General features: G+C 42.7%; 1 protein-coding gene across 1 annotated transcript in view; it reads right to left on the bottom strand.

Moving 5' to 3' along the window:
• LOC137526177 (unconventional myosin-X-like) overlaps nt 1–13,582 on the bottom strand; it is a 201,546-nt gene that overhangs the window by 75,325 nt on the left and 112,639 nt on the right. The window contains exons 10-13 of the mRNA XM_068247397.1: nt 10,539–10,668; nt 4,409–4,527; nt 1,826–1,972; nt 419–519 (exon numbers count right to left, since the gene is read on the bottom strand). Coding sequence (XP_068103498.1) covers nt 419–519; nt 1,826–1,972; nt 4,409–4,527; nt 10,539–10,668 — 497 coding nt within the window. The remainder of the gene's footprint in view (nt 1–418; nt 520–1,825; nt 1,973–4,408; nt 4,528–10,538; nt 10,669–13,582) is intronic.

The raw sequence follows: 13,582 nt of genomic DNA, 5'->3' as shown, positions 1-13,582 counted from the left end.
TTCACTAAGCTACACAGCTCAAGCAGCGCAGCTTAGTGTGGCAGCACAAGTAACAATTTCTTCTGCTGTAGCATCCACTACTAACTTACTTACGCTCCCCCAAAACGAATGGCTGCTCCAATTGTTCCACACTGGACCCTGTCAGGTCCAGTGACTTTGTAGGACGAGATCCCCCAACTTTGTTTGGCCCAATAGGCTGTCTGTCAACTGTATACACATCACCATGGCAACAGGGCAACATGGCCCTCTGCTGCACAGGCCCACTGTCCCAGTTTGAAACATATTGCATGGCTCTCACAGAATTACATTTTAAAATATGTGGCATTTATGGCTTTCTCAGCCAAAAAGGTTCCTGACCCCTGGGCTAGAGACCACAATGCCCTCCACAGACCAGAATCCTTTGCTCTGGATCTGTTACCTGTTATATTCCAGCTGCTCCAGGGAGAATATGTGCTTGTTGAAATATTCTTGCAGCTTCTCGTTGGCATAATTAATATTAAACTGCTCAAACCGATTCACCTGGGAAGAGAGAGATAGAGGTGATTGACAGAGAATTATTATACCAAAATACAACAGCGGCGATGGCCGTACGAGGACCGGCTTAAAAATAATCATTAGTAAACAATTGTTGCAACAATCATTTGGATGCTGTAAATACAGTATGAGCAAAGTTGTTGTTTTTTTGTCTGGTTCCTCTTCAACTAAAATCAATAAAACGGACGTAGGAACTTTTGCTTGCTGAGGATTCCAAACCAGTTGCTCCTATTTATTGCCTGATGAAGCGGGTAAATACCCCTGAAACGCATTGCATTTTTGGAGTGTACAATAAAGAGTTTTTCCACTGGATACTGACTGTTTCAGTCTATATCGGGGAGGCAAGTCAACCACTTTGTCCCTGTTTACACTGCTTTTAACTCATTTTACTCTGTTTTTGGCGCCTCTGTTCAATCACAATCAAGTAGAAGCAATGAAAGGCCCCTAAGAGTGATCAAATAGTTTAAATTTAGGAAGATTTTATTTCACATATCCTATTGTTTACTCAACTGAAATGTACACTCCAATTCAGTACCCCATTGTTATGACTGTAGTCAAGCTTCTACCGGTATGCACTGTTCATCTTCACTTTCAATAAAGAGGTTTCATAACAAAAATGCGGAAGATTTGGCACACAACAGCCGTTACTGAATTCACGTTTTCGCTCAAGTTTTCTCCAACCTAGATATTTCACACCTTATCAACAAAATACCTTTTATGCCACCAGCAAGAAAATACCCAGAACAATTTTGGCAGAACTTGTTTTTCACCTATTTTTCAATACTATTTCAATTGCAGAGTGCTCATAAAAATCTCACTTTGGAGAAAACTTGGGAGACAAGTGAAATGAATAAGAGCCCAGGGCCCACATGCAATTCAGTTTTCTCGCAAGTGAGATTTTCATTTTCAAACTTGTCAAAAAAAATGCCTTTTAAATCACCAGGAAGCAAGAAGATATGTGCAAAGTGCTGAAAAGAAGATGAAAATGTATCTACTAGGAGAAAACGCAGGAGAAAAAGTGAATTGCATATTGGTTTGTTAGTCTAATCCAGTTGTTACGGTCTAAAAATGCCCCCACCGTAATCGAAAACCATTTTGCCTAAAAAAATGTTTTTACCAGAATGTCAAAAAAATGATCAAATCTGCAGGAAATATTAACCATTGTATGAGTACCTTAACATTAATGGGACAGGCTCTCTTCAGTTTTTCAGAAAAATACTCAGTATACATCAATATGCAGGTCCAGTGTGAATGATTTGGGTTTATGTGCCTTCAATAATATATGTTGTACCTGGAAATTCTCAAAGCCAAAAATATCCAAAATGCCGACAGACTTGAAGTTCTCCTTCCCTCGTATGCGGACGTTTATCTTCCCCAGGAGCCAGGAGAAGCACTGAGCGTAGAGCGCCATTGCCAGGGAGTCCCGGGAGTCTGTTGCCTAGACCAGAGACACAGCACAGAAGAAGTGGTGAGTAGTCCAGGCATAAATGTTCAAAGAAATATATCTTACAGTACTTTTCAAACATATCCTAAAAAATGTGCACCTACAGTCAAGGACTTCACTTTTTTTTTTTTTTTAACAGGACTTTTAGAAACCTCAAGTCTGGTCTCAGACACACCCCTTGTAGGTCTGTGTAGTTGAGCAGTATGCTGTCGTCTCCACACAGCTACATCGTGGCAGTCGCATATTTAAAGCGGATCCGAGATGAAAAACTAACTATAACAAGTAACTTGTCTATATATCTTATCTAAAGTTTAGATAGTTTACACAGTAAATCTAGCTGCATACAGCTTCAATAGTTTAAAATGATTTAATCCTGTGATACAATGAGAGTGGCCATGTTCTGTTTGTCATCATTACACAGGTAAACTGCAACTGCATCTCCGCCCCTCAGCCTGTGAAAAATTCACTCCTCCCCTCTGCCTCTGAAATCTCTGGCTAGTAACCCCCTCCTCCTTCTGCCCAGACTGAGCTCCCATAAGCCCTTGCTACATGGGTCTGAATGCCTTGGCGTTTTGGAGAAGCTGTGGGCGATACAATAACAAAAAAGTATTTGGCTTGAGGAATGCCCTATAAACTATATGGAAGGAACACAATTAAATTAAGTAATGAATAAAAGTTCGTCTCGGATCCACTTTAAGGACGCTGTAGTGGACCCAATGTATATAAATCTACTACTATATCCACAAAGAGTACGGTTACAGTTTTTTATTCTGTAAACATTTTCCCCTTTTTATAATCCAGTCAGCTGAAAAATGAATTGAAATTGGACCATAGCATGGCCGGATCTGCAGCTTTTCCCAGCCCATTTGTGAACCCCTCCCTTCTGAGGAGTCATGCTGTTGCTCTCCTGTGTGCAGAGACAAGACAGCTGCCCTGTATGTTCAGTGCTCTATGGAGAACCCGAGAAGAGCAGAGGACTGCAAACAGAGATCATATGGGAAAACTCATCAGGAGGGAAGGATGAGGAGGGTCATACAGTACAAAAAATGCCCAGTAAAAAAAAAAAAAAAAAGGAGGCGGAGAGATTGGTAAAATTACCGATACTACCACTTAATTAAGAGCCACGGTCAGAGCTTAGATATGCATGTAAGGCAGGCTGTGGGGAGAGGAGGAGACCACACCCCCACACAAATAGCTGTTCTGATGAGAGGTTTGCAGAGAGCAGTGAGGAACTTTAAGTACTAGCTCTGATGTCTAATTTTCATATTTGCCTTTAGATTGGATTTAAAGTGACACTGAACAGAAAAAAAACCTTATGATATAATGAATTGTATGTGTAGTACGGATAATTAATGTTCTATTAATTATCCGTACTACACATACAATAGTAGCAGCAAAGAAATAGTAGCAAAGAAAAGAGTCTCATATTTGTATTTTCGTTTTTTTTTTTTTTTTTTTTTTTTTTTTTTTTTAACATTTCATTATTCTCTAATATTTGCAGTTTACAAACTACACTCTGCATTTTACACTATGAAACAGAGCAGAGATAATGAAACCCTTTGAATTTCCTTGCAGTAAAACCTTATCTGATGTTGTCTTTCAGGGTGCGTTTCCACTAACGCGAATTCGCATGCGTTTCCCGCATGCAAATTCGCATAACCAATAAAAGTGAATGAGCCTGTGTCCACTTGTCAGGAAAACGGAGCGTTTTCTTCTGCAGCAAAAAATCTGCTCAGCAGAGCCATCCGAATTCGGACACCGCAAACACGCATGCGATTCGCATACAATGTATTTAATAGGGAATTTGCATGGTGTTTTTTCTTGCGAATTTTCATGCAAATTCGCATACGATTTCGCATGGAATCAATGAAAAAGCACACAGGCACTGACATGGTTAAGTTCGCACACAGCGTCATCCATGCGAAATCGTATGCGAATTCGCGGTAAAATTCGCATACAACCGCATGCGATATCGCTCCTGCATGCGAATTCGTCCGCGGAGAATCCGCGGCGATTTCCCACCGCACTAGTGGAAACGCACCCTCACTGTTACTTTGGTGTAGAATTGATTCAGAAAACAGCACTGTAGCCAACCAAGTTTGGTTGGAGAGTTGAGAGAAGCTCTTTTGCTTAGATATCAACTGCAGTTTAACTCTTTCTGTACTGGAAACAATATGAGAGGTTTTTCTATGATACTAATGTTCTAGTTCATAGCTGTACCACATATACAATTCATTATACCATAATGAATATCACTTCAGATTCCCTTTAAGGCCAGAAAGTTCCATCCACAAAGGTCGTAAAGCGAAGAAGTAAAGGGAAATCTCTCTAATGAGGACAGAGAACTGAACTTTACACTCAACATGACTGGGGAGAGTTTTTGGAGAGAGTTTAGAGAAGGCTCTGTGGCGGAGTTATGGGGCTGCTCACCTGCTCCACAGTGAGGGGAGACAAGATCTCTTCCCCGCGGAGGATCATGGATCTCTGTGTGAGAACTTCAGACAGCTGAAAGGAGTCCAGACCAAGCAGGTCAGCCACGTCACTCAACACTGCAGAAAGGACAAGAGCAGAGAGGCATTCTGGGTAAATATCGCCAAGGAACAGCAGATAGGTACCATTCACACAGGTAATAACTCTATTCACTTACGTCTAAACACAGAAGAGCATTAGTTATCGATTTCCTGTATTCATACAGCACTGACAACACACAGAGCTAAAGTACATTTTTGTACTTGTGACCAGCAGAGCTTACAATCTAACACATATACTGTATCAGATACCCACAGCAGCTGCATGGTGCAGCTGCTGTCCTAAGTGAGACATAAACCCATAAATCTAGAGCTGTAGGGAACCTGTACTAACCACTGAGCCACAACTATGCATGTTAGTACCGATGGTAGCAGGGCCGGGCCGAGGCGAGAGATGCTCCAGCCTCAGGGCGCAGTGTAGGAGGAGAAGCACAACTCACTCAGCTATCATTCCCTTATTGTATTTGAAGCAGAGAGAATACAGAGAGATACATGGCAGTGCCTGCAAGCCAGATAACTAGAGATTAAGGTGTTGGGGGGCGGGGGGGGGGGGGGCCCTGGGGCACCTCTTACTCTAATAGCAATCAGTGTGTGACGGCTGGGGTGGGAGGAGGGGCGCACTTTGGTGTCAGCCTTGGGTGCTGGAGGACCTTGTCCTGGGTCTGATTGGTAGTAACATTATTAGTTAAACTGCAGTAAAGTGGCCACAAGATGTCACTGTCTGTAAAGTGAGGTGATGATCTCTATGGTATTGTGATTTCCTGTATTCACTCTGTGTTCATCTCTCTCTTAAGTAAGCTGCATTTCCTGATGGTGGTGTATGGTATATATCTGCATGCTTTTCTTTAGTAAAAGTTCTAACTTGTTATACTAGGTGCCTATCTGCGTGTAACGACCCCTCTCCACCATCCAGTACGGCATACAAGACAATAGTGAATCATAGCGAGCGCCAAGGTAATTCACATTATACAGCCCTTATGCGGTTGGTATCCTTGAAGGATAGCAAAAAAAGATTGGCCTCAATTCACTAAGATCATGCTGGAGATAATAAGGCAAGAGAAAATTTACCTCCATGCAGCAAGAGAGTTATCTTATCTCTTCATTCCTTACGTTACCTCTTCTGTAGTTAATTTACCTCCTCTGTAGTTAAGTTACCTCCTCTGTAGTTATTTTCACACGCAGTTAATGAACAGCCTGTCTTTAACTCTGGAGTTATTTTAAGGATTAAAGAGTTAACTTAAAGACAGAACAGTTAACTTTAGGTTTGCCTGAGGTAAAATGTTTCCTGAATACTACATGCCTTATCACCATGGTAACAACTCTAGAAGAGTTATTAAAGACAGGAGATAAGCTTAGTGAATTGAGGCCAATATCCATGCAGACAGCATCTCTCATAGGATTCAAACCTAGGATTTCAGTGCTGCAAGAGAAGAGTGTTTAGCCCTTTGAAATTCTGCTGAGCATAAGCTACAAGAAATCAATTCAGCACACAAGCATGCATAGCCCGACAGTTTTATGCCTAGTTGCTTGAGGCTACAAGGGGTGTGGCCAAGACCAGGCTTTGTGCCTATAGCATGTCTGTAAAGAAGAATGGTCTCCAATTGCAATTTACAGTACTACAAATTGCAATTGATTAGGAATAAAAATAGGGCTTTTGCACTTGAGAGGTTTATTCTATGTTTGTTTAATAGAAAAGATTAGTGGGTAAATAAATATTTTGACATTTGGCTTGAAAACAGGATTGTCAGCCACAAAATCAAATTCCATTTACACACTGTTCTGTGTTTATAAAGCAGTCCATGGGCAGTTTTCATTGCAAGCATTCCAATATAATCATAAAGGTTTCTGCTGCAATGAATCTTATGTCAGTCAGCCTGGCTCCTTTATGGTACATTGTTAGGGAGAAGGAATCTTGTTATTCCCCCCTCCCCACACACACACACACACTCCTGCTTCTCACTGATTGGCTGAGGGCAGTTCAGTGTGACATGAGGCTGAGGAATGAAATGCACCTCACCCCTCTGCAGAAGCTGCTGAGATACAATCTATGCTGTGCTCACATGTGTTTACAAAAGCAAGCTAGATATGGCAGTGCAGTTTCTAGGAGGAAAAAAAAAAAAAAGAGTAAGGGAGGAAATTACATCAGGATTGGCTTCAGTCAGAGTTAGTAAAGATGGAAAATGCCTGAAAAAGTTTTCACTTTATTTACTACATAAAAATCACTGAAATCAAAACATGGACAGTACAATTTGTATGTTCTGTAAGTATTTATCTACTTATATATGTGTTGATTTGTTTTTCCTGGGCTTGTACAGCTGTGTCTGCTGCTTTAAGCAGCTAGCAGCTATACATTCTTGTAGCTCTTGTGACGTCTTGATGAGCATAATGATTGCCATCATCGTTCTATAAATTACTTTATTTTGTACCCGTAAGTCTGGTCGGGTTTCATGTATTAACTCTCATTTTTCCTTTTGTCATCCAGCGGCTGAAGCGAAGATGGATCGGCGATCGTTATTTAAGCCTGTCATCGTACCCTCAAAATAATGAGACTCAGAGCTCTGATATCAGACAGGAAATTGAGAATATGCCACAGCGAAGCACCCTATTTATTACTAACCTGTCCTACATATTCTACAGAGATTTCTCTGATAAAGATGATCATTTTTTACCAGCGATAAAGCCTGCAGGGCAACCTAATTAAGAAGGTGTAATGCTCAGATGCAACACTAGGGGGAGACCTCTACCCACTAAACAACATACGCTTAACAATCAGGATTACAGACTTGTAGGGCCCTTTTCCACTAGCAATCTCTAGCGTTTGCGCTGAACGCTAGCGATAGCGATTCAGCATTAGGAAAAAAATTCCCAGCGATTTCACGACGTTTGTGATCGCGGTTTTGCTATGCTATGCACAGCAAAATCGCAGCAAAAATCGTTCCACGGCACGATCGCGATTAAGTAAAAAACGAATCGCGGTAGTGGAAATTACCTACCGCGATTCCTATGTTAAAAAGCAAACCGTAGCGAATTTAAAATAGCGGTTTGCGGTTTTGCGATTAAGCAATCGCAAACGCTGTAGTGGAAAAGGGCCCGTACTGTGATTGGTGATGGGGAACCAGAACTCCTAGGAGTGTGTAAAGAGCTAAAACGGACCAGAAAGCCCTCTAACTAAAAATACCATGTAAAAAAAAATAAAATAATGTTGCCATATTGAAAACAAGGTATTTGTGATTATTGAGGTTTGAGCGAGTATATGAGGTATTTTACAATGAGGTCTCTAACGGCAATAGAAAGTTTCAATACAGAAATTACATATTTTCCTGTAATGTCTCGCCTTTGTCGCTGGGAAAGGGGGTTAAGCACCATGGGGGGGGGGGGGGGAGGGTTCGAAGGGTTAAGGGTTAGGCACCACCAGGAGTGGGGTTAAGAGTTAGGCATTGGTAGGGGAGAGGTTAAGGGTTAGGCACCTGTAAAAGGAGGTCTTAGGGTTAGGCATTGGTAGAGGAAGATCTTAGGGTAAGGCATCGGTAGAGGGAGATCTTAGGGTAAGGCATCGGTAGAGGGAGGTCTTAGGGTAAGGCATCGGTAGAGGGAGGTCTTAGGGTAAGGCATCGGTAGAGGGAGGTCTTAGGGTAAGGCATCGGTAGAGGAAGGTCTTAGGGTAAGGCATCGGTAGAGGGAGGTCTTGGGGTAAGGCATCGGTAGGGGGAGGTCTTAGGGTAAGGCATCGGTAGGGGGAGGTCTTAGGGTAAGGCATCGGTAGGGGGAGGTCTTAGGGTTAGGCATCGGTAGAGGGAGGTCTTAGGGTTAGGCATCGGTAGAGGGAGGTCATAGGGTTAGGCATCGGTAGAGGGAGGTCATAGGGTTAGGCATCGGTAGAGGGAGGATCTAAGGATTGGACATCGGGAGAGGGAGGTCTTAGGTTTAGGCATCGGTAGGGAAAGGGTTCTATGTGAGAGTAGGTTTAGGTTAGGTCACAGTACAATATGGTTAAAGATTAACAATATTTCCTATTGAAATTAAATAGTAGAACAGATGAGAAAATGAAAAATCCTACACATGGGATCTAAAGCCCACCTTCAAGACACAAAAGTAAGAAATTAATGATCTCAGTTAAGTATTTATTTTGTCTGTTGCACCAACATGGACATTAACCATGACATTATTTTTAGAAGTTCAGCCACTCCCTCTCCGGCCTCTCTCTGCTCATGCTGCATCATAAGCACCCTTTTAAATATTGGGAATAGTTGGAAATTTGGGCGACAGTGCCACCCGCAAGGCAGAGAGGACGTTCTGGGTTCAAGTCCTCTAACTATTGCAACACAAAGCTGCAGTTGCTGAATACATGTAGATTGAAGAGCTCTTTGCTCCTGCATGGCTTGGAAGACCCAAATAGGCGGCCAGCTTCAGCTGGGCTCCATCTGTCTCAATTCATATTCAGACCTCTAGATCACAGAGCTTTATACTAAATAAAGTATTGCAAAAAAGCTAAAAGTTCAGTAAAAGTCACAGTAGCCAATCAGATTTCATCTCTGTGTAATTTGACAGGTGAAGGATGAGTGTTTCTTGTCCTTTCCTCTATTAAATAAACATAATCATGATAAACGGTCTGTACAGGCTAAATGCTTGGGTGACAGTGCGGTAGATCACTCAGAGGATGAAAAGTGTGTCAAATATTACATTTCTCAAAGCAGTTCCATAGCCAGGAGCTGAACTTTGAATAAATCACTTCCAGACAGCAGGACTATTTGTTCTTTTGAACTAAAGCCTAAAAGACTCTGGGCTGGGCTCCTGATCATGTGATTATGCCTACTAGATTTGGCTCACGGTGAACCAGACTCACAGGAGTGTGTGGGCTGAAAGAGATCAAAAAACCTCCTTATTGAAATGCTATGAAAAACAGAAGCTTGCCTTCTTAAAGTGAATGTTAAAGAGACTCTGTAACAAAAAAAATAGTTCCCCTGGGGGTAGTCACCTTGGTAGGGGGAAGCCTCAGGGTCCCAATGAGGCTTCCCCCATCCCTGTAGCTGCAGGCAGTCCAGCGCTGGCTCCCCCAAAGTCTCCGGCAATCTTGGCTCGACAAGCCTGACAAAGCTTGCTATATTTACCTTCCCTGGCTCCAGCGGGGGCGCTGTTACGGCTCTCAGCATGGAGATAGGCGAAAATAGCCGATCTCTGTTGGGACCGCTCTACAATGCAGGAGCAGGAGACTGGGGCCTGCGCAGCAGAGCGGGCCGACAGCGATCGGCTATTTCCGCCTATCTCCAAGCGGAGAGCCGGGAAGGTAAATATTTACACCCCTGCTGTTCGGAGGGGCACAGTGAGACCACCATGGGACAAAGGAGGACGGGGGAATCCTTGATAAGATCCGAAGGCTTCCCCCACCTGAGGTGAGTACCCCCCAGGGGAACTTTTTGTTGTTACAGGTTTTCTTTAAAGCTGGCCACTAACAGTCCAATTTCTAGCGAAATAACGTTCACTACACCATCAACTAACCAGCAGTAGTGTATGAATCAAATCAGAAACCAGCATGCAGCTAATCTTGTACGATCTGACAATAATGTCAAACACCTGATCTGCAGCATGCTTGTTCAGGGGCTATGCCTGAAAGTATTAGAGGAAGAGTATCAGCAGGGCTGCCAGGCAACTGGTATTGCTTAAAATAAATATGTCAGCCTCCATAAACCTTTCGCTTCAGGTTCCCTTTAATGCGGCGAGTGTACAAGGCCTTAGAGTAGGGGTTGGGGGGGAGGGGCCTCCAGGGTAGCAGGAAATTCCGGACTCTTTATAAGAAGATTAGCTTTGCAAACCAAGCAACACTGCTACCCTCTTGTTTTTAAAATTTGTAAAATAAAGATTTAACGCATAAGAAATAAAAACTCTTCATAAGTGTGACAACACCGAAAGAATATTATTACTGATACGAATCTACCATCCTGTGTGAAGCCAATCAGAATGCAGCATTTCCATCCAGCCTGTGACAAACAAAGGGAGGGGCTTCTGGAATATACCATAGAGGGGGGATCCTGTACCTGCTTTGCTAGTAATCTGAGCACCCCCTGCTGTCATGAATTCCAAGTTCCCCATTTGCAGAGTCCCGGACAACAGCTTCCACACCTCTCGTATTTCTTCATTGGAGAAATCCATCACCTCCATGGCGGTCTAAGGACAGCAAAGTCACCGTTAGAGGACACCGAGGATGACATCACAGACACAGATAAATAATCAGGCTCGGCTCTGCATCAGACACAAGGGCTATGTTAAATATTCATAGACTGTTCACATGAATGGTCGTAAAGTGCTGCAGAGATCACTGCTCAACTGTTCCAGTGACCTTCCTCCAACTGCCTGGGCATCTGCACAAAACAGTGGCCAGCTGAGCAGCCCTTAGACCCACTATACCTTTTGCTAAACACATGGCTTTCTGTATGCAGGGGCCACAGACGTGCATAGACTGCAGTGTCTGATGTTCCTCACTTAGGCTGGGCTCACACATCAGTTTTTCTGTGCATTTTCTGCAACCAACCAATGTTACCCTCCCTATGCAGTATAATTATTTCCAGATTTTAGGGTGCAAAACCAGGGGGAAAAAATCATGCTGCTAGAGAGATCAGCCCAGCATTTACGCATCTTCCTGTGATCCAGCACTGTAATTCTCCCTCCGTCCTCCAGGTGGCACTGGAACCCTGTAGTGGGATTGCTATCTGTTGTCATGATGACAAACGGCGATCTCGCGACCTCCGGAGGACAGCAAGGAGAATTGCAGCGCTGGATCCTGGGGGAGGTGAATAAAAAATACCTGGTGTGCACTGCACTCTGCATAGAGCTCCCGGCGGCTACCACGAGTCAGGCTCGGGGTTACCGTCAGGGTGGTTACTCTATGGGCAAGTTCACATTTCAAGGCATTTTTCATGTGCAGAAAAAACAACTGACAGCAATGCAGCACTGTCAGAAAACTCCTGCAGAAAAACTAAGGCCTACGGCTGGATCTACACCTCTATCAGTTTTCTGCATGGGTTTTCTGACAGTGCTGCATTGCTGTTAGTTTTTCTGCACGAACTAGCCCATAGATTAACATTGGTTCTCATTTTGTATGCAGAAAATGCACAGAAAAACTGACAAGTGTAAATCAAGGCTCTGCTAATTCAGAGTCACGTGACAGGGACCCTTTGCTGGAACAGCTGACTGTAGAAGGATCCAGAAAGCCTTTGTACCATCCAGAGGCATCCCGCTATGGTTGTGAGTAGGGATGAGCAACTGAATCCCATGGAAATTTCAAGTTTCGCATCGGAATTCATAATAGTGAAAAAAATGCTGAATTTCCCAGAATTCTATCATTTACTTTGAAGGCAATACTGTCCACGTAAAGAGACACTGAAGTGAAAAAAAAATGATGATATTATGATTTGTATGTGTAGTACAGCTAAGAAATAAAACATTAAGATCAGATACATCAGTCTAATTGTTTCCAGTACAGGAAGAGTTAAGAAACTCCAGTTGTTATCTCTATGCAAAAAAGCCATTAAGCTCTACGACTTTCAAAGTCCTGGAGAGGGCTGTTTTCTGACTTATTATCTCAACTGATAGTGAACTATTTTCTTTTTCTCTGCCAGAGGAGAGGTCATTAGTTCACAGGCTGCTCTGAAAGACTCATTTTGAATGCTGAGTGTTGTGTAATCTGCACATATTAGAGAATGATGCAATGTTAGAAAAAAACACTATAAACCTAAAAATAAAAATATGAGAATATTTTCTTTGCTGCTAATCTTCTAGTAATTTTTCATAGTACACAACCAATTCATTATATCACATATGTTTTTTTTCGCTTCAGTGTCTCTTTAAGCATTCAATTGCAAAACCCCCATCCATGCCATCGTTACCAAATTTGCTAGGCATGTTATGGAGGAAATAGTGGGAACAAGTTAAAAAAAAAAAAAAAAAAATTCAAAAAGGTCTTGTAGATGGATTTTAAAAAGATCAATTACATTTCTTTTTAAAAACAGTAAATATGTTTTGCTGCATTTTAATATAAACCGAATTCTGAGGTTTTTTTTTATACATAATAAAAAAAAAAAAAAAAAAAAAAAAAAAAAAGAGTCTGAAGCCAGCCATATAAATTACCTCTTTTTATTGCCCGGTTATGTTAAGCATTAAGATTCGCCGCATCACCGCAGCAGAACAAAGTATTCATCCCTCCAAAATCCTGGACAGCGTGGGGTCCACCGTTCCAAGCCTCTTTAACCCTGTCAACCATGCTGGTATAGCCAGAATCTGGAATGCGGACAGTGTGTGGCTCCACAGCCTGAGCTATACCAGACCGCATTGTCCAGGATGTGGGGTTGGGCTCTGGAGGAGAGAGGCACTAAAGCCTAACACCCCCCCCCCCTCCCCCTTACAATCCATGGGGCTTTGTAACAAAACAAAACAAAACAAAACAAAAAAAAAAAAAAAAAAAAATCGGTTGTAAATCAAGGAATTCCACTAAATTCCATTTTACAGAGTATAACAACCATCTTTTCTTTCATTTTTTTTTTTTTTTTTTTTAAATCTAACTACAAGGTCTTTTTGAAAACTTTTTTCCACTATTCTCCATAACATACCTAGCAAATCCGGTGATAGCATGTATGGGGGATTTGAAATTCACCACTAAAGTCGGTGATATAGACTTCAATGTAAACCACTGAATTTGAAATTCCGTCAGATTCGGAGTTGGCAAATGTGACCAACCCTAGTTGTAAGTATCTAACTTTTCTTAACCATTTAAGGACCAGGCTCTTTTTTCCTGATCTGTGCTGCGTGGGCTCTCCAGCCCACAGCACAGATCATGTTTGCAGCATGGCGATCAGACTTCCCCCCCCCCCTTTTTTTCCCCACTAGGAGGATGTCCTGCTGGGGGGGGTCTGATCGCCGCCGGCGGTCATAGCCCCCCTCCGCAGCGATTTCCGCCCTCTCTGCCCTTCCCTCCCTCTCCCTTATGCTGTGGGCTGCGCAGGACGGATGCCCGTCCTGCGCCGCCTAGGATAGGCTTCAGCCTATCAGATGCCGGCGATCCCCGGCCAATCAGAGGGCGGGGATC

The sequence above is a fragment of the Hyperolius riggenbachi genome, chromosome 7 (genome assembly GCF_040937935.1).
Source record: "Hyperolius riggenbachi isolate aHypRig1 chromosome 7, aHypRig1.pri, whole genome shotgun sequence".
Taxonomy (NCBI): domain Eukaryota; kingdom Metazoa; phylum Chordata; class Amphibia; order Anura; family Hyperoliidae; genus Hyperolius; species Hyperolius riggenbachi.
This window is presented reverse-complemented; position numbering and strand designations above follow the sequence as displayed.